This window comes from Prorops nasuta, unplaced genomic scaffold (assembly GCF_024137725.1).
Source record: "Prorops nasuta isolate Cenicafe-Biocafe unplaced genomic scaffold, Cenicafe_Pnas_1.2 PNAS00004, whole genome shotgun sequence".
Taxonomy (NCBI): domain Eukaryota; kingdom Metazoa; phylum Arthropoda; class Insecta; order Hymenoptera; family Bethylidae; genus Prorops; species Prorops nasuta.
Window position 1 is genome coordinate 7,341,910 of NW_027116801.1, and position 21,983 is coordinate 7,363,892.

At 32.1% G+C, this 21,983-nt stretch overlaps 2 protein-coding genes across 20 annotated transcripts; one reads left to right on the forward strand and one right to left on the reverse strand.

Annotated features, from left to right (window-relative positions):
* Positions 1–277: 277 nt before the first annotated feature.
* sw (short wing) lies at positions 278–12,264 on the reverse strand. 19 transcript variants are annotated; one of them, XM_066726044.1, is made up of 14 exons: positions 12,129–12,264; positions 10,704–10,818; positions 10,535–10,631; positions 10,364–10,469; positions 10,125–10,252; positions 8,747–8,857; positions 7,733–7,753; positions 5,969–6,016; positions 4,017–4,169; positions 3,535–3,691; positions 2,396–2,768; positions 2,079–2,310; positions 1,252–1,679; positions 278–937 (listed from the first exon to the last, which is right to left on the reverse strand). In XM_066726044.1, exons 2-14 carry the CDS (start codon positions 10,803–10,805, stop codon positions 776–778), a joined length of 2,118 nt encoding a protein of 705 aa, XP_066582141.1. In that variant the 5' UTR covers positions 10,806–10,818; positions 12,129–12,264; the 3' UTR covers positions 278–775. The 19 variants fall into 19 exon arrangements, with proteins under 19 accessions (XP_066582141.1, XP_066582137.1, XP_066582148.1 ...); XM_066726040.1 differs by having other exon boundaries at positions 4,017–4,193; XM_066726051.1 differs by having other exon boundaries at positions 8,747–8,782; positions 12,129–12,263.
* LOC136772858 (ATP-binding cassette sub-family C member 4-like) lies at positions 12,252–21,901 on the forward strand. Its single transcript, XM_066726039.1, is given in 16 exon segments — positions 12,252–12,389; positions 12,462–13,072; positions 15,394–15,572; positions 16,464–16,518; positions 16,520–16,575; positions 16,660–16,794; positions 16,920–17,124; positions 17,306–17,528; positions 17,655–18,221; positions 18,304–18,812; positions 18,982–19,263; positions 19,360–19,589; positions 19,678–20,150; positions 20,243–20,473; positions 20,580–21,478; positions 21,561–21,901. Coding segments are annotated over 14 exon segments (4,074 nt in total). The 5' UTR covers positions 12,252–12,389; positions 12,462–13,072; positions 15,394–15,498; the 3' UTR covers positions 21,696–21,901.
* The last annotated feature ends 82 nt before the right edge of the window (positions 21,902–21,983 follow it).

Below are 21,983 nucleotides of genomic sequence, written 5' to 3' on the forward strand. Positions count from 1 at the left end.
ATTTAAAGTTTAAAGCATTAATATATCTATATTCGGTATTTGTGTAGTGTAGTGTAATTAAAATAGTTTCATTCCTAAATGAAATCTTCGATGCTATTCTAAGATCGTTTAATGCTCGTTATCCACTTTAAAGGAATTTAATTCTTAATATAGATTGAATAGAAAAAAATTAATTTATTCTGCAGTAAAAGATAAAATCTATCTTTTGTCGATCCAAGGCTAAATTACTTAATAGTAATTAAAGTTTTCTGATAAGGTTGATTTTAAGGCTAACAAATGTGATGTCATTTGGATTGTTTTATTGAAATTGTTTTATTCATTAATAATGTATACTTAAAAAGGTAACACATGTATACGCATACTTATAGATTTTACTGACTTACATATCGACACTACGAGTATTTATTTTATTTCAATATCGCAAAAACATAAATCTCTCTTTCATCCAGTTGATATATATTTAAATTTAACACTTACATTATTTACACAAGACTTTTATACTCACTCGGAATATTTGTTTTAGCTTTAACGAATTGTTATAAGAAAAGTTATAAAAAAAAAACAATTTTACAGTCTATCCGGAGCGAGTTAAAGGCCTTTTCTTTAAATAAGTGAAGAAAAACATAAATTTTATATTTTTAAATCGAAGCACTGAAACTTTTTATAAATGTATGCATGAATAAACAATTCGTTAAGATTTTTATATTTTATTATAAATAAAAATTAATTTAAAGAAATAAATCATTGCCGCGAAGTAACATTAGTCTTTATAATTTTATCTGAGAGGAACAGAAGACATTGATGACATGGATGTTAAGGACGATGGTCCTGAGCTAGGATTAAGCTTATCAAGTTCTTCATCTGCTTTGTTGTTCTTCAGATCTTGCTGCGTGTACAAGAATTTGTTCCATTCATCGTGTCTAGCGTGGGCCAAATGCTGCGATAAAGTGAAAGAGTTTCAGATTAATATATTTGAAATGTTTACACATATATAAATTTAACCATAAGGGATTGATATATATTTTATAGATAGCTTTAAACATAAAGGTGCGATCTCATGGCCTGAAAACTGTCGCGCCGGGCTTGTGATACGTAGTGAGTGGAACACGACGCGACTGACAGTCGAAATGTGTTCCACTCACTACGTATCACAAGCCCGGCGCGACAGTTTTCAGTCCGTGAGATCGCATCTTAAGAGTGGCCACTTTTGTAACCGAAGAATTGTAACTATATCGGTGTTAAAAGAACTACCTCAGCAACGTCATAAACCCAAATCCTGCCACTATCGTCCCCTACAGTGACGTGAAGACCGCTTGGAGTCCAGGAGACTCTATTGAGGGCTGGACAGCCTTCTACGATTTCGCTAGCTGCTGGCACTTCTGTGTCCTGATTCAAATTCCACAAGTCCAATTTGCCGGAATCATCAACGGCAGCGAAAAGTGCAGGATGAGTCGGTGACCAAGCTACGTCGTACACGTAATCGCCATTATGCTCGAAAGAATACAGCGGCTTGTTTTCCTTGAGACTCCAAAGCTTGATTGTCCAATCGATGGAAGAAGTGAGGAACAAATGGGAGAAGTCAATTCCCCCTTGCACCGCATGTGCGCTGACTCCAGTTACGGGACCTTGATGGCCTTCATAAGTTTCGGTTACGCCAACTCGACTCCCATGTCGACATGCTATTCAATATATAAACGAATTAACATAAATTCCACAGTTAAAAGGTTGATTCGTGTTAGCTGCACTTCCTGTATTTCTTAACAAAAGCTTATACTGAAAACGCGTTCCACTCAAAGTTCATAACGCTCAAGCTGGTAACGCTGCAACACTTATAAGTGTTAACAGAAAATAATGTAAAGTAAAAGCTATCTATCTTTATCCAATATTGCGAGTATATAAGTCGGTTTGAAGCTTTTCATGAGCGCTGTAAGTATAAAGTGAAGGCGCGATAAGTATCACAATAGCTATTATGAGACACAATAGTGTAACGACAAGTATTTTACATACACTTTTAACGGAAAGCGCGGAAAATACAGGTAAGACGAATAAGCTTTAATTTTATACATCTAATTATGTACCGGAATAGACAGTGCCATCCTCGCTGCCTACAACGAAATTATTGACGTCACCATGAGGGAAAGCGAGGCAAGTGGCAGCGATCGGTTTCGATTGCTTTGCGTGAAGTTCCAAAGTCTCCTGTGGCTGCGACAGCATGTCCAAACTCCATGAACATAATTTTCCATCTGTCGAAATGCTAATCAAATTGTGTGCATTTTGAGTTCCAACGACGTTCAGGCAATAAACCGGATGCTGCAAGTATAATCGAATTATCGAACCAATCAAGAGAAATGATTTTTAACGAGTACAGATAGGCCAATTTACAATTAAATCTTACAGTGTGAGCGCTGGCCGACAAAGGAGTACGTTGTATGGGGGTTCGTTTTTGCACTCTATTATCCCATAAAACAATTTGACCCGAGTACGTGCCACCCAGAATTAGATTAGGATGAAATCTCGCAAAGGTCGTTGACATCACTGGTGACTGACAGTGAAAGATAAACTCTGCAGTTGTTTTTTTAAACTTTGTATTCCAAACAAGGCAAACACCGTCTGGATCATTCGGAGTGTCATCGTTATTGTTGTAGGAGGCTGCTAACAGCTCTGGAAATTGAGGAGACCAATCCATTGATGTCACGCACCGATTACGGGACCATCTTTCACAATAAAACGAACGATTCAGCCAAAGACGTTGATGATTCTTCTCATCCCTGCAATAATACCAATAATATAATTTCACAAATGGCTAATATTTCTTAACGATCTATAGGTTTATATATTTATCGTGAATTGAGTTTTTCTTTTAACCGGATATAACGTTACATTTTACCTTTCGTTTCGAAATTCAAAGACAATAAGAGTAGCAGTCCAATGTACAACCTACATTAGTTATTTTTTTAACACAGATAGTATAATTGGAGTAAAGACCAATGTGCAGTTAGCATCCCAAATTTTAAAAATGGAAAAAACCAAACAGTTCTAGTAGCACCCGGACAAGCTCTACAGTTCCTTGCTATTTTAAAAAAAAGTTCTGCAAATTGAACTGGAAAAACTATAAAAAGATGATTTAGGATGCCAGCTTCACTTTCTCTAATATTCAAATGCTTATATCCTTTAAACTAAAAGTCCTATCGATAAAAACTAATAGACATAGTTATAGAACTCTTTGGGGTGCCATAGGAACTCTAGTTAAAAATCGAAAATTAAAAAAGAAACTTTTTATTAATTTTCAATTTTAACTAGAGTTCCTATGGCACCCCTAATCATCTTTTTATAGTTTTTCCAGTTCAATTTGCAGAACATTTTTTAAAAATAGCAAGGAACTGTAGAACTTGTCCGGGAGCTACTAAAACTGTTTGGTTTTTTCCATTTTTAAAAATTGGTGTGCTAACTTCACACTGATGGAGTAAAGTGTAATTTCTATTTTACTTTATTGAAAACGAACAGGTCTTATATCATAGTTCCCAATGATCTTACATTCCATCCTCTCCATCCATGTTCCCAGTATAGTCTGTATAAATGTCCACAGATTCTCCTAAGGCTCTTTCCACAATTCTACTCGTACGGTCCAGAAATCCTTGGAAATCTTCTGTCAAAATGACCATCTGCTTCTCTTCCTCGCTGAGCTCTCGAACTGAAATTAATTTCATATATCACCAATAATATATTTTTTACAAAAGTATTAAGACACTATGAAATTACAAGAAATGCTTCTAATTCTTAAACATAACTAAGTTTTATATATTTTGCTTTTGTTGTTTACATTAATCTCTGAAACTTGTGGTTGTTAAATTGTTATATGTACAAATATTTTATGTAAACTAAGATCAGGTACAACAATTTTTTTACTGGATATAATAATATTACCATCAACTGGCTAAATAACTATTATTTAATTAACAAAGAAATTCTTGTAAGTTTTTGGAATGAGAATTAAAAATTCCAGTTAGAATAATTACCTTCTTTGGGTACTTCTTTTTCTTTTTCCTGTTCGACTTGCGTGACAGCTGGCAGAACTTCTTTCACTTGTGGTAGTCCATGGGGGAGAATCCCAGGTGGTAGCTTGCTTTGGAATCCGTCCATGTGTGGCAAACTATTTTCTTCATCCTCGGCTTGGCCATCATCAAATGTCAAAACTGTGGTGAATAAGCCGATCCCGCTACGAGTTTCCTAGCTCTGATTTACAAAACTGCCACTAACTAAACTAACTAATCTCATCTAATTGCACTAGCATAATACATAAACGACTCGTGTCAATTTAATGAATCTGAAAATTCGATCTTTCTGCAAGCTCCACTAAGAAACATTTCCTTTTTCAAAATTAGCCGATAAACCATTAAGCAAAACAATGAGAGAAAAGTGCTCTTCGGTAATTTCAAATCATCATCGCGCAAGCTAAAAAACGGAATGAAGCTAAAAATATATTGCACCATTTTCTACGAGATATATTTTAATGTATTTTATTCTACTTCACGTGTAAATTCATCAAACGAGAAAACATAGGCATTTTTCTGGTGAATGATTCAAATTAATCCGTGAACGATGAATTTACGTGTAACTTAAATATTTTCAAGATGAAATGGTACATGCTAGTGTGCTACAAGTGGAATGCTTGTATGGGAATTATGAATCGAGAAGTTAAGAACGGAAATTGCGTTTTCCAAGTTAAAACAGGAATTTAATTGATCATTTGTGGAGCTTTGTGGTAAAACCGAATAAATCCACTATAAACGAATTTGGAATATTAACCAATTTTCAGGAACATAAAAAGTACTAACTTCTTTCATTCTTTCGTCTTTAGATTTACTTAAAGGCACTGTAACGTGTAGCTTTTCTTATGAAACAGATATATGAACAATATTTTCGACATATGTATATATATAATAACAAAAAAAAAAATAATAGATTTATTTGGTTTTACTCGAAAGCTTCTCATTTAACGATCCGTTAGTTGATTAATCTGACAATTAGAATGCTTTTAGCGCGCATTTAAGTTACAGTATCCTTCCTCTCCACCCTCTGCTCGTATATATAAGTACCACCAAATAAAAAAATATCATAAAATTATAAAATTGATCATTTTACTCGACATTGAAAATCATGACATTTCTTAGCAAATTAAATTGATGAAATGTAAAATTAGATGACAATTAATACAGTTTGCTCCGTGCATTTTTCAAATTAACTTTTAAAAATAATGAAATTCTTATTAAATTATAAAATGGACAGTAAGTATATCGTGTTTTTGTATGTGTATTTGTGTGTATGACATTATTAATAAATTATTATCGATACAACTACGAGATGCAATTATTAAATTAACGCAACTTCCTAAGTCTCATGCATTGTAAGAAAATAAAACTAAACAGAACGAATGAATAAACAAGAAATACAGTTTTCAGTGGCATGCGACAATTTAGTGAAGAAAAAAAGCTACACAACAACTACAAGTGATAAATAAGTGCTAATGTTCATTAAATTTAAACTGAAGGGAAATTAAGTGTACATAAGAATAGTGATAAGAATTTAAGAAGCGCTATAGTCGGTAAGGCTGAAAGCGACTCCAGACAAATGATAAGCCTGATTCGACAATAATTGCAAAAAATTGCTTCGTCTATCTAATATTCAATAGTTTTCAATTAAACGATCGGTCCTCTATTTTATAAAATATAATTTATCGTGTAAAAAAAGCATCTTCTTGTACATAATCCGAGAAGAATCGTAAAACTATGTAACAAATTATTTTAAATATATATATATATAGTTAAATAAATGTGAAGCTTTAAACGGTACGCGTTAGAACGTATAGAGTATAAGGACAACGCGATTCACGATGGTTGAATTTACTGAAAATCTCTTGCGACAGAATATTAGGCAGAAATAATGGTGTGTCTTGGAAAAGACTACCTACCTGTAAACTCGTCCTCCCATTCTAAACCAGGATTTAGATTGTACTCGTCTTAAAGGAGGGAAAAGAAAATGTCAATAAATGTTTTATCTTGATTTTGTTAATAAGATTCTTGTTAGGGCTTGTAATTTCACGTTTCTCGTAAAAAATTATTGATGTATTATAAACGCGTGTTCTATCAAAGGGACTTGACACTATTGTATAGCGGTAAAAACTTTTAAACATATATGACCAAAAAGATCTTGATCTTAATTGGAAAGTAATCGAGTTAGCTAAATTGAGGAGGACACATCAACAATTATACTCGAAAGAATGAAATGGTACAATTGCCTAAGCCAAAATTAGTCGTTCAATTCGTGCATTTAAAGGCCTTTCTTCTTACTTCAATTAAGGTTTCAGGTAACCATAAAGGGACTAGTTGCATGATTCTTTAATGCTCTTAGTACTTCTTGTACTAATATTCTAAGCTGTTTATAATTATAGATAATACCAACGGAAGTAAATATTTTACTTGGTGCTTTTGCACATTACAAATTTACTTTGTTACAAAATCTTTTTTGAAAAAGGCTACAGTTATTTTTTTTATTAATTAGCTACTTCGTCCCTTTAACAAGATCCTCCATATCGACATAACAACGAAAGCCGAAAATGTCTGTCAATGATACGACGTTATTTGGTGTGACCTGTTTCAAACATATTATATCATTTTACTGATGCCAACAGCTTCTGTTTTTTTAAAATAGTTAAATTTAAAAACCAAAAACAAAAAATATTTGTATAATTGCTTTAATATAAGAAAATTGGTTATCATTTTTTTAAAAATCTGGGTATTTTATCAGAAATCTTCGCGACGTTAATAAACTACCAAATAAATCTGATATTAATCTTTATGCATATCGGATTATACGTTGACATTCATTTTCACTTCTTAATATCGATATGATGGATCCCGTTAAATCTGCCTATTATTAGATGATAATTTAAAATGGTATGCTTTTGTTATACCATCACCATATCCATTTAAATCATTGTAGATTAGTAGTTATTTTCTCCACTAAAGGTTTCAGCATGCAAATTTGTTTGCAGTTTTAACCCTCATAAATTTGTATCCCTTTTTGTAACGTTTAAATACAATAATTTCTTGAAAAGCCGTTTATCTTTCCAAATTTTAATCCAGCTAATAATATAATTCCATAATATTCCCATGCTTCCTCGGTTAGTAATGTTTTGTATAGTATACATAACATGGCAGAGAGGAAAGGTTGAAAAATGACCGTGACATCGCGTCGAGAACTCTGGAAGGTGCGTTAAGTTGTGACAAGATTTGCCAATGGATATTGCTCTTTTTTCAGGTACAAAAATCTCGAAACTTCTCATTTTCGTCAATAAGCTAAAAAAATAATGAATTAATTTTATACACGAATATGTATAAAAGTTTCTTTTTACGATTAATTGTATTTTAAATTTGTTTATTAAATGGTATCAAAATATTATTAATAATTGGGTGGAGAGCCGCTCGACAAAATGACCCACTTTCATACCGCAGTTGTGTTTCATTAATACTTTTTACAGTGAACGAGAAAGTTGTTGAGATAAACAGTTTCATTCTATAAATGCAATTGTAGCTATTAAATTTTAATTATTTATTGGCTTTAACTATAATTTAGGATTGATTTTCGAATGAAAGAAATTCTGAGGTAGATGAGCAATCCTACTTCTAGACCTGAATCTAAAATTTGATAACAATCAAGAGAAACCATAACTTACCGTAATAGTCGAATGCATGAGCTGAGAAGGGGAGGAAAAAAATTGTTCTTAATTATAATTTTCATAAGAATGTACTACTAGTGTACTACTAGACAGCTATCTATATTTAGCCCAGTAACATTTCAAAGATTTTAAGTTGAATATTCATACCAATTATGATAGACTGCATAGCAATGGGCTGAATATAGTTAGACTGAAAAACATTTAACTTCTACTGTATATAGTAGAAATAACCATTTGTACACGTTAGAGGAAACGTACATATTCAAATTAGCACTGCTGTTCTATTTATTCCTTCCTTCTCTCCCTTTACTGCTCTCTTCAATCTCTTTCGCTATTATTTTCATTACTCACTGAAAATACAAATTCGCACACTTTCACTTTTTATAAATGAATTACTTCTCATATCTCACTTACATTCCTTGTCACACTAACGTTCACCCTCTAAGTTTCTCTTTTAATGCTTTCACTATCATTTTTAAAACTCATTTAATATACAAATATTCTTTCAGCTAATTAATATATTTTTAACTTTTTTCTTTATATAAAAATCATTGTTTTAATGCCATTGTTAGCAACATAAGTGGTTTAGTATCTAAATGTAATAAAGATTAGTATTTAGAGTACTACTGAAGCTTTTAATGAAACAGAAAGAGTAAATTTCTATATATACTACATAGGACCTAAAGTTTCTTGCCCAATATTTTAAATAGTTCAAAGCTTACTTCCATTGCTATTTGATTTTTATTCTATAAGTAACAGAGCTTGTAAATAGTATATTAATATAATTAATTAAAGACTTTAGTATATTTAATCAACTCTATGTATTATTAATGGTATAGACATTAGCAGCGCAGTGTATGAAGCAAAAAGCACAACCAGGCATGACTCTACATCCCTTCACTGATAGTCACCGATGAACATCTACTTCTATTACAAATTGTCGTACAACACGAATAGAAGGGTAGTAAAAAAGTAGACAGAACATACATAGATAGTTTGGTGCAGACCCACCTTTCCTGGGACGCCACCAGTCAGTCTCAAAGTAGCCTGCGGAGCAAGAGTGAGTTGGTGTTGTTGTAGAACAGGAGTAGATGGTATATGTGGAAGAAGATGAGGACAGTCCTTGTGTCCAACACAGGTTGATTTGACCGGTTGTAACGCAAGGCAAGGGAACACGCGAATTTTTAATAGCACCGCCAAATCAGTTAGATAAATATTAATCATAAAATTTTCTGCACTTTGCGAAATGTACAGAATAGATCAATTAAGCAAAAAGTATTTAAAAACAAAAATAAAATTTATATGTATTTCATAAAATTAAAGCTAATTGAAAGTAAAGCTAACTGAAATTGCGGTTGGGATATATACAGGAATACAAGATATAATAATTGAGCCTGCCACCGAAAGAACCTTACTAACATACACCATAACCTGGGTTATTATAAACTGGTTAATAATCATTAAATTTACCAAGAGATTCCTGATAAGCAGCTTTATATACATCTTAGATATTAAGCGTCAGAGTTATAATATTACATGTATAAATATTATCAACATGAGTGTATTATGAGATTAATGATAATAGTTTCTTATAATTGTCAAAAACTGTGACAGCAGAATATTCCATTTAGCAAACTGTTACTATTGTAAAATAGTGCAATGTGTCTTCAAACTTTTAAATGTTAATTATTATGTTAAAAACAAATAAAACTAAATATGGTAATAATAAAACAGTGAATTGTTAAGTTTTAACAATGTTCAAATCACAATTTTAATGCTAAGAACACTGTCTACTACAGTTGGAAAAAAATGTTTCATAAGTTGCTTTATAAAAAGCTTTGGTGCCTTTGTGAGTAGCAGCTGTTTTGTTTTTAATTAAAAACATAATATACTTGGAATATGTAAGTTTCCTCAAATAATTATTTTAAAATTAATCATACAAAAATAAACTTAAAAACAGATCTAATGTTAGCACAATCAAAAATAAATAATAATTAAAGATAAACAATTGTGCTGACATAATGGCCTGTGTACTTTTAGTATGTTTCATCATTTGTTAAATCATTCAAGGGAAGTGTTAATACCTGTACATAATGTTATTGTTTGACAATAAGTATTATGGCCAAATTGAAATATTATAAAAAAAATGAAAACATATAGATTTTCTGTAATATGTTTGTTAAGTGCCACCAACTTTACCAGTTAACAAATGGCCATGGTTTATTGGTTTGAATTAAACTTTAAAAGACATAGCAAATCATTTGAAATTAATAATTTCTTTTGATATAGTTGGCTGTTCCCAGATTGATACAAAGACTGTATCTTCTGTACAGTACTAATTTCAAATTTTATATATAATGCAATGAAGAATGTAGGAAAAAAAACTCACCATCATGGGAAGCATGCGTTGTTTGAAGGGTTTGTGTTTGTTTGCTATAAACTACAGCTTCCTTTGGTGGAATGTTTGTATGTCCTACTGAAACTACAGTTAGCTCTCTTGGCTTTCTTCTGTTGGCACTAAATTAAATTCAGTAACATCCTTTTATTATAGATATTATAATAACAATAAAAAACTTGCAGTTTAAAAATGTTAAAATATAGAAGTTTTTACAACATATATATATATACCTTTGAGATGAATTTATACTGCAAGGCTGTAAACTAGCATCAGGTGTAGCATTTGTACTTTGCTCTGGTGTTAAAGAGTTCATACTGGATAGACTAGAAAGTACATCTGAAACAGTACACAAAAGATATTAGCACCGATTTATTACTTTATTTTAACTATTCATATCATACCTGAAACAGGAGCCACTCCTAAAGATGATAACATTGCATCCAACTCTTTCCGATGATCTTTATCTGCTCCTGCAGCTCGTACTGTTGCTTCTTCCACCTTAAAATTGGTTTTTACATTATACTAAAATATAAAAACTAATTGTAGGTTACATAATCCAAGATCACTAACATCTTTCTGCTCCTTCTCTCTCCTTCGTCTTTCTTTTTCTTCCCTAATAGCTTGAAGCTTTGCCTTCTTCCTCTCCAATTCTGCTTTTCGGTCTGACATCATTGTGCTTATTTTACTACAATAAAAACATAAAATATATATTTTGTTTTATTCAAATATATCAGAATAATTTAGATGATCCATTATGAATACAAAATTTCACAACAAATACCCAAAACTCCTCTATAAGAACAGAAACGGAAAAGGGTTAAGATTTATCGAAAGGATATATTTAAAAATAGAACCAGGTCATTAAAATTTTTTTGATAATTAGCAATAGAAATCGAAATTCTGCATTGTATATAGCATTCTCTGATAGTTATTGATCTTTCCTTTTGACGTCAGTGACTATCAAACGTACAAAGAAGTGATCAACCAATATTCGAAACTTAGACCGGTCTTTCGATATAAACACTGATCAGAATTTATAAATTAAACTAAGCTCGAATCTCAATTTAGTAATTACTTAAGACGAAGACCGAGCTAAATAATAAGCAATGTATTAAAGGTTAACACTAGATAAGTTGAACTTAGCTAACAGAGCATTAAGCTTAAGTTTATTCTTAACATGTCGCATTGTAATGGTTGACATTTATATATATATTGGTGTCGGTCAATTCCTAGACAAAGATTAATATGTTATAAAGTTGTTAAAAACCACTAATTATTGTCCAAATCAGGCGCGTATTAGACATTACGAAGACTGAATCCGTAGAGAGCAATGTCGAAGAATGTAATACGGTGCTGATAAATGGAATATAGGGCGGACAAGAAGTGTACTGTTTACGTCAAAAGAATTTGAAAATGGTTAATTCTTACTTCTGGAAGTGCGCAAACAAAATAGCACGCTAAAGCACTCAATTGTATTTGACAATTCAATAGGATATGAAAAATCTAAGAGATTTTTAACGTTACACTCGCCAACCATCACGTTGGACCTCACTTGAATTAATTATCAGTAGTCAACTAGTCAAGTCAGACAAGTCAGTAGTCACTGTCGTCATTATGGTCAGAGACTGTCACTCATTCATCTACTGTTACGATTTGATGGGATTTCCATCCGCCTACTTTGACTACCAAGCATTTATCATTATAACGTTTGGGTGCCAGAGTAGGGGGACGAAATTCCCGTCATATCACAACAATGCATTTACTGCTACTCACCAGATTAGTCATTTGAGTGCAGAGTATTGAGTTGAGTAGTTAACAGTCTCTATCTACTACTTTCTAGGCGGAGTGCGGACCCGCGGACAGCGCGGACAGGAATAGGAAGCCGGAAGTAAGGAAAGAAGAACGGTTAGGCATAGGCGTTAGCGTCTGGCAACTTTGGGCAACTTACTGGCTGCTACCACTGGCTACGAGCCTACGAATCACGAATGTTGTTACCTGTTAGTAAGTCCTGTTAGTTATCTATTGGCACAGTGAGTGGTCAGCAGTGGTCAGTGTTGTACATATGTCGTCAGTGTGTGTGCCACTGCAACGGCACTTTTTAAGATGCCAAGAATATGAATGTCCATAGATATCAGAGAAATGTAGACCATCAACAGAAACGCCAAGAAGTTTTAGATAATACATAACCTCAATTCTCTGCATTACCGACGTACGGCGTAAGCGAAGAAATTATACTCATATGCAAATAACAAAATTGTAAGTTATCACTATATAATTATGAGAGCAGCATAACCCGTACCATTAAAAAGAGTTAAGTTCAAATTTCAGCTGAGCACTTGCTTAAAACGACAAACAGCTAAAATATATTCCAGTGAAGTTTAAAGTAACAAAATTTGATATTAGCGAAGCCAGCTGAAAACTTCAGCTCCGTTTAATGGTTCGGAATACGGATTTACGGACCTACATATACAAGATTGGAAAAGAAAGAAAAGTAATCACTGCGGCAGATAGTTATAACCAAGAAAGAATAAGTGTTAAATTGACTTCGAATCTTCATGGCAATTAATATTTTAATCGATGCAAAAACTCGCAAGAAAAAGAATATTGTAAGAGGACGTTTTTAGTAGCTGTGAAGCTATTGTTTAAAATGGTATAATCGACATTTCCAATTTAATATTCCCGCGCTTATTCAGTGATAAGAACAATTCCGTAAGCGCATGAGCAAAACCTCTTTTATCAAATATATGTATTATAGGTTTGTTCGTTTTAGCTACACTTTTAGTATTTCTGTCTTTAACCGTTGTATAAGTTGACACCGTAAAAAGTGCACCAATCGTAATAAAGTGTAGCGATTTTTTTCTTAAACAAATAGACTCTATTTTACCTATCAGTCATTCAATTTAAATACGCATAAGAATGCTGACTGCGGGCACATGGGGGTAAGATATATATTTTTGTTTATTATAACTCCATCCCTCTTTTTTATTATCAATTAATTACATATAATTATAATATAACTTATAAATAATTATTTTTAGTGGTTTTGTGGTCTATTCATTTCTGGCCTAACTAAGCGCAATAAATTCAATAAGCCAGAAACACCAAAAAACCGCGAGCGCGCGCTTCTCCAGTCCTCCTTCTCCCGAAATAAAACAACTAACTTTTATTTGAAACATTTTTCCTTCATGGTACTATTTCTTAAAATACTTGTGTGCATTGATTTAAGTGGTCATTCTTTTTAAAGACCTGTTATCACTCTCATCAGTGTCATCAGTATACAGAAACTGTTTTGTAAGGAATAAACTATTCGCTGATGATTTTTTTTGTTTTTAATATTACAATTTTAGAATCTAAGAAAAATCTATATTTATAGAGATAGGGAAAAGACCGCGTAGATGCACGATTATCACCAATAATTGCTTAAGATGACTGTCAAGAGGAGCAGAGATAAGGCAACACGCGTGTGTGTGTGTCATTTATATTAAGACGTTTCATTTTAAATGAAGAACAATAATACTTTTGTAAAATGAGTTATACCGTTAAAAATTTATCAAATAAAAGTTTTTGGCTTAAAACGGAGGAGGGGAGAGCAAGTTGTGATTTTACAGGGTCATTTGAAGGCCGCGCGAAGATGACTTTGAATGTTTTAAATATATTACTTTATACTTTGTTATTTATATTCTTACAGTAGATCTTAAGAGCTTTTTCAAAAAACCTTATTACTATGCCTTTTAATCCAGGTGTGTTTACGAGATATTTGAATTTGAAATTATACTAGATATACGTACCCTACTTAAAACGCCACAGAGTATAAGTGCAAGATGACGTTTATCCCCATAATTATAATTAAATGTTATTAAATTTTTCCATAAGACCTTATCGAAACATCTTACTATTTGTATATTCAGATAGCTCTTATGCAAACTTTAATTTTGATATCTCGAGAGAAAATATCTACGAAGATAAATGTACGTTAATTAACACGTCTATTTTGCATCTTTTTAATTAAAGGATTCTATAGAGACCATACAGAGCACACTAACACCATAATCATTAAGTGAGAATAAGAAATAATGCATATGCTTATACTATAAACGCTATCTTACGTTCATTTTTATGATCTTTAAACCGTGTTCATAATATATAACAGAATATCGTTTTATAACGGACTGTTTTATGCTTTTGTTTCCCAGCTCATTATAAATTTTGACGATATCTAGTTGGTACAATAATTTGTTTAACAAAATATATACAAATTTTATTTTTAACAAAAATGTCGAATATGGATGATGCAATTATGACAGCACCACCTTTCGCAATTTAGTTTAAACGTCGAGTTAAATCAGAACGAAGATTTAGGGTCCAGACGTTCTTATTAAAAGTTCGAGGTCAATACACTAACAAATACCTTTTAGATCAAAGAATTGATAATAGATGAGAGACACACAGACTCATTGTCGGGAGAAGCCAGATGCAACATTAGTTTCAAAAATGCTGCAAGTATATCAAATTTTGATTTTGAATTTTTAAATTTGCGCAGCCATTTATTTAGACCATTCCATTTAAAAATTAAAAATTTGAGATTGCACGCGTTAATGTTTTAATAACACATTTTCAAGTCTGGATATAAGTCAAGGGCTGCTTTAATAACAAAGTTTTTAAACATTCTTTGATCTTTACCGACACCTAATGGACGACAAAAAATACGTTAAAATAGCGTGACAATGTTGTAATACGGTATATTATAAAATTTTTTATTCTATTTTATTAATAACCACATAAAAGTTTGTTATATAAGAATGTTTTGTTACATACTCTGCACGGACGTGGCTTTACATACGAAGCAAAGATATATATGTGATAAAACTTACAAGAGATTTCGATTAGTAATTTATCTGGTAATCTCCCGCTAATCATTAATATGGTAAGCCATAAGTATATGTACGTGTCAAAAAGTAATATATAAATTTATTTATACGTGAACGGAATATTGTGATGAGCATCATTTATCCGAGATATATCCGATTTTTAATAATTTTTTTCAACATCACGTCAAATATATCATAATTTTGTGATTTCGTAAGAACACTACGCGATGAGTCAGGAAAAGCAGAGCACTTGAACATCTTTATTGAATTTAAAGATACGAATTATCGATACATCATAAACAGAATGATTTCGTACATTGCTGTAACATATCGTCTATATAGTTTTTTACTGTTTCACATGTGTTAATAATATATAAATTTTCATTTTATAGTTGCCGGTGATGTTGATTCTAATGAATCGATAATTGACTCATAATTTAAAGTGGTGATTAACTTGGATTAAAGCAGTTTGGACTCATTTTGTTTAAGAAGATAATATGGACGCCAGTAAAAGAAAATCCAAACCCAATCCACGGGAAGAAGCTGGTATCTTCTCCGTATTAGTATGGTGGTAAGTTTAGGAATGTTAAATAACACAAAATTTGAAACAAATTTCAATATGATCAAACGATATAACTTTATAAATTTTGAAGAAAAATTATGCTAAACTGACATTATAGCCTTTCATTTTATTTACCTACTAATTGTTTAATTAGCATATGTAAAAAATTGAAGATTTACATCAGAATGGCTCGTTGAATTACTAAATAACTGCAATCTAATCTTTGGTAGAGTAATAATTCCTTTTTATCAGCAAGGTTATATCTTTCTATCATTAATTTTTGTCATAGAAAAGCGGTAATCGTTGATTTTTATGATAATACTAATATTAATTGAAAACGGTTGTGCTACTCCGAAATTTATATTAATATTATAAGAATGCACCTTTATGTATAGGACTATTTGAAAAAGAGAGAGAGAGGGAGAGAAAATCAGTAAGACGCGAAGAAACAATTTTTTTTCGAAACTCATTGTTTTAAGAAAACTTGACCTATAAAATGTTATTAAAATTGCAAATCAATTTCTGATATTGTACTCATATCCAACAGCATAAAAAACTAAAGTAAATATATATATTATTATATCACACAAAGCACTAAAAAAGAAGGAAATTAAAGTAAAAATGATTAAAAAGTATAAATTCCAATGTTTAAATCCTATTTAAATTTAAAATCTTAGGTGACATAGGTTGTTATTATATCAAAATTAATTTGGTTGTGATACAATTAATTGTTTTAAATTTTACACAAAGTGATCATAGGAGAATGCGAAAATTTGAATTTTCTGTTTTTAAAGTTACCTTAATATATATAATTAGTTTCTTTCTCAACCTTAATGAAATTTTAATTTTAATAAAATTCCTACAATTATAATCATATTTTACTACTATTTGATTATTCAGGTGGACAATAAATTTATTTAAGACGGGTTATAGAAAAACTTTAGGTATCGAAGATTTTGTTTGACCCTCTTAGGGATGACCGATCCGCTTTACTTGGAGACAGATTAGAAGGGTGAGTAAAAAAGACATTAATCCTTCCTCTTAAATTGTAAATAGATAAGAAGAGTGAACTAGTTTACTATTAAAATGATTGCAGAAAATGGATAAGCGAGCTGGAAAAGTCAAAGAAACAAAAGCGCAGACCGAGTCTTTTAAAAGCAATTTTCCGTACATTTCTTTGGGAATATTCCACACTTGGCTTAATCCACATACTTAACGAGTTTGTAATAAGGTAACGCAAAAATTATTTATCAAGCGATGTTACTTTTTTACCTTTTACTTACACATCAACTTGTTTATTTAGTTTTATTATAGTATTGTAAATTTAAGATTAGTAATGATTAATTAAATCTACAGGTTGGGTACACCTTTTCTTTTAGGAGGTCTTTTACGCTATTTTAATAAGAACAGTACCGAGGTATTTGAAACAGCTATTTTATACGCCACTGGAATTTGTATTGTAACAGCTATCAATGTAATTAGCGCAAACCAATTTCTTCATCATTCCCACCACATTGGTGCAAAAGTTCGAGTAGCCGTATGCTCTGTTCTTTATAGAAAGGTAGGTCTTTCTGATTCTAATCCTTAGTTCCCTATTATTTAACAATATTGCAATTGTTAGCATATTTCCTCTGGCTTTATTAATTAACCTTCTCCCATTCTTTTTTATTCTTTTATATATAATGTGTACCTACTCACGCATATATATACATATTCTTTATAAAATGACGCTTTTACTGCAGGCTCTGAAACTAAGTACAACAGCACTAGGTGAAACTGCACCAGGAAAAGTAGTTAATTTAGTGGCAAATGATGTCAACAGATTTGAACTTGTCTCAATCGTTTTACATTATATGTGGTCCGCACCTCTATCTGCTTTAATCATTGGTGGTGTTCTCTACACTAAAGCTGGATATGCCGGTCTTATAGGAATTGCTGCTGTCTTTATAGTGGTACCAATCCAATGTAAGTTATATGAATATTGGTAGAACATTATTAGTAATATTCTTAATAGACCTCTGCTATTGATTACAACATTAATCGTTTAATTCGGTCGTTTATCATGGTTTTATTTTGAATAATTATTTTTAGCTTACGCTGGAAAATTAACTTCCAAGTTTCGAATGCAAACTTCCGTAAAAACGGACGAACGAGTTCGTTTAATGGATGAAATTATTTCCGGAGTCCAAGTGATAAAGATGTATGCCTGGGAGAAACCATTCTGCGCCATGGTTGAGCTTGCTCGTAAATTAGAGCTGAAAGGAGTGACTAAAAGCTCTTACATCAGAGGAATATATATGACTTTTAATATCTTCACTACGAGAATGGCGCTATTTTCTACTTTAATAGCAATGATAATGTTTAGAGAAGATTTAACAGCCGATAAGGTCTTTGTATTCTCCTCATTTTTTAATATTTTAGCCCATTCCATGACAGGAATGTTTGTGCGGGGAGTTGCAGAAATTGCAGAGTGTCTGGTAGCGATACGCAGACTGCAGCACTTTTTAATGTATGAAGAGGTTTACAGTGAACCAAAGCAAAATTCGCGTAATGTCGATGACAAAATAGAATGTAACCAAATTCAAAAGGATAATCCTAATAACGGATCGGTCATCATTCGTAGTGTTCTTATGAAAAATGATACCAATTCTGTAGAAGGTGAATTGAATGGACAAATGAGTATTACTTTAATGACATGTTCAGAGCGAGGAGATTTACTACATTTTTTAATTGTTTCCAGAAGAGCGTAGAAAAAGCTACATGCTCACTGAAGACTCTTGGGGAATTAAAATGTCAAATGTTACGGCAGAATGGGAACCAAATCAATCAGAGAAGACTTTGGAGTCTATAAATTTGGAAATTGATAAGGGGAAATTGTACGCCGTAATAGGCATGGTAGGGGCTGGTAAAAGTTCCTTGCTTTCCGCGATTCTTGGCGAGCTTTCCTTAATAGAGGGTAGTATTAAAGTTAACGGTCGTTTGAGTTATGCTGGTCAAGAGTCGTGGGTTTTTGGCGCTAGTGTTAGGCAAAATATACTCTTTGGCCATGCTTACGAACATCATCGGTATCAACGAGTTGTTAAAGCTTGCGCTCTTCTCAGGGATTTCAAACAGTTTCCGCAAGGCGATCAAACTGTTGTCGGTGACAGAGGCAGTTCTTTATCCGGTGGTCAGAAAGCTAGGATTAATTTAGCCAGATCTCTTTACAGACAAGCAGATATATATTTGTTGGATGATCCCTTAAGTGCGGTAAGTGAAAGCAACTGCATATATTTTTGTTCATTATTATGATTCTAGGATTGAATTTTATTCATAAATTTATTGAAATAAAAATGTCTAATATTGAGATAAAGTAGTCTTATGCAGAAAATTTTCTCTGATTGTTAAATACAATACGGTTGAATATTTTTATTTGTAGGTAGATGCACACGTTAGTAAACACTTGTTCAAAGAATGTATTCAGCGTTATTTATCGGGAAAAACGAGAATATTAGCTACTCATCAATTGCAGTATATCAAAGAAGTAGATACTATTATTCTTTTGGAACAGGGTAAAATAAGGATATTCTCGAATTACCATGAGCTTTTGAATTGTCGTCCAGAATATGGAGACCTTTTAGCAGCTGAAGGTGAAATGAATGAGGATTCATCACTAGAGAAAAGTGTAATGCATCGTCAATTTTCAACATCGAGTAATAAGGTAAGATACAATATTAATGTATAGCCAAACTAGTCAATCTGACATAATTACTACCATTTTTTATATGATAAATTCATAAATAATTTTTCTTTCTAGAGTCGAACGCCAGAGAATAATATAACTCCCACTGATAATGAAGATAAGAATGAAAATACTGAAAATGAAAATAATGGGCTTGAAGGAACTTCGCGAGGTACCGTTAAAGGCTCAATTTTCATTCAATACTTCCAGACTGGTTCGAATCTTTATGTAGCTTTTCTAGTCTTATTATTATACGTGTGTACACAATTTGTAACTAGTCTCAATGATTACTTCATACCAATTTTGTAAGTAGAAAATATTAATAGAATAAATGCAAACGTCTTATATAGATAATGTAGAAATGAGACTAATATTACTTCTTTTCTTTTTTAGAATAAATTCAGAGGAAATACGAAAACTCAGCAATCAGACCTACATTGAATCCAATGATGTACTATCCTCAAATATATATATTTATATTTACTCAGGTATTGTGGCCAGTATTTTCATTGTTGGTATTACGAGATCGCTAATATTTTATAAAACATGTATGATGTGCAGTCAGCGTTTACACGACATGGCGTTTAGTGCCCTTATAAGAACAGGAATGAGATTTTTCGATACAAATTCAAGTGGACGTATCTTAAATAGGTTTTCCAAAGATATAGGCGGCATAGATGAGCTCTTACCAAAAGCCATTTTAGATAGTTTCCAGAATAATTTGATGATGGTTAGTTCGCTTATACTGTCTTGTACAGTTCGACCAATCTTTTTGATTCCTATTGCATTTCTGGGCTCAGTTTTCTATTTCACTAGAAAAGTATACCTCATAACTAGTAAGAATATTAAACGTCTAGAGGGAATGAGTAAGTTGTTAAAGTTTTTGTTGCTATGAAGTATATTCATACTTTATAAAATTAATGGAAAGCGAACTTAAATACTTTCATTTGATTTATAGCTAAATCTCCAGTATTCACACATCTTAATGCTACATTAAATGGCTTATCGACGATCAGAGCATATTGTGCCCAGGATGTATTGAAACATGAATTTGACAATCTCCAAGATGTGCATATGTCTACCATTTACATATACATTGTAACGAGCGCTGCATTTGCATTCTCCTTAGATTGTTTTTGTTTTGTATTTATATCATTATCAACCTTCAGTTTCCTTCTATTCAGTGGATGTATGAATTTATTATTACATTTTTTAAAGTGAATCAATTACGAATTTATTATTTTCTCTTATATTAAATTAGCCTATCAGAATAAGCAAGTGATTATCGTTTTCAGCTTTTACCGGTGGCGAAATAGGCATGTCAATCACACAAGTGATGGCTATGACAGGAATGATTCAATGGGGAATGCGTCAAAGCGCCGAAGTAGCGAATCAAATGATGTCAGTAGAAAGAGTATTAGAGTATACACAATTACCACCGGAAGAAAATTTGGCAGATAGAGGTGCTTACGTTAAAAAAATATATAAGAAGCAGATTTTACCTCCTGCTGCTCTACGGGCCCCTAAGAACTGGCCAAGCAAAGGATGCATTAAATTTAAAAATGTCTTCATGCGTTATGCCGATGAAGAACCACCTGTGCTGAAAGGTCTCAATATCGTCGTATATCCTAGTGAGAAGATTGGAATCGTAGGTAGAACTGGCGCTGGCAAATCTTCCTTAATATCAGCGTTATTCCGTCTAGCCAAAGTAGAAGGAGTGATCGAAATTGATGACGTGGACACTGGAAAGATCTGCCTTGAAGACTTGCGTAGGCATGTTTCTATTATACCACAAGATCCCGTTTTATATTCAGGTACATTGAGAAATAATTTAGATCCATTTAATGAATTTTCCGATGGTGCATTATGGGAAGCTCTTGAGGAAGTTGAATTAAAGGATGCAATTACTATTGGTACTTGTGGTAATGGTTTGGAAAGTCGTGTATTGGATAGAGGAAGCAACTATAGCGCTGGTCAAAAGCAGCTAATATGCTTGGCAAGAGCAATCTTAAGAAATAATCGTATACTGATGCTAGACGAGGCTACAGCGAATGTTGATCCACAAACTGATAGTCTAATTCAACGCACTATTAGGAAAAAGTTTGCTAAATCTACTGTACTTACAGTGGCTCATCGACTTAATACAATTATGGACAGTGATAAGGTTTTAGTAATGGACAGAGGTTGTATGTTGGTTAGTATGTTACATTTATAAAAGATTTATTAACCAAGAACTTGTATCAATTGTTTCTATACAAAAATGTTCTCTATTTTAGGAATATGATCATCCATATATTCTTCTGCAAGATAGCAATAGCCAATTTGCCTTGTTGGTAAAAGAAACTGATCATGCAATGCAAGATCAACTCATAAAAGTCGCAAAGCAATCTTACCTCTCCAATTATGAATGAAAATTTGTTGTATGTAATATTTTTTATTAAAATGTTCTTCTGGTTATAATATAAAATGAATAATGCTTTCAGTATTATATGCAGAAGATATATCTCTTAGTAATTTCTACAAAGTATTAATAAGAAATCATTTATCTTAATAATTAAAAGAGATGACTTTTTGTATTGATTTGAAGGTTAATAAAAGAAATGATTAAAAAAGTGTCATGCTGAAAATGGTTATCTTTTAATGTTTTGGAGATAAATTAATTGTACATTTATTACATCCTTGGTACATGGTGGTTCAAA

Bases quoted from the DNA above. Each gene is read 5' to 3' on its own strand.
- sw (XM_066726040.1), bottom strand. From the start codon at position 10,805: ATGATGTCAGACCGAAAAGCAGAATTGGAGAGGAAGAAGGCAAAGCTT. The intron at 6,017-7,732 runs GTAAGTTATGGT...CCCTCCTTTAAG, and splicing joins TCATGCATTCGACTATTACG to ACGAGTACAATCTAAATCCT. The intron at 4,194-5,968 runs GTAGGTAGTCTT...TATTCACCACAG, and splicing joins ATGGGAGGACGAGTTTACAG to TTTTGACATTTGATGATGGC.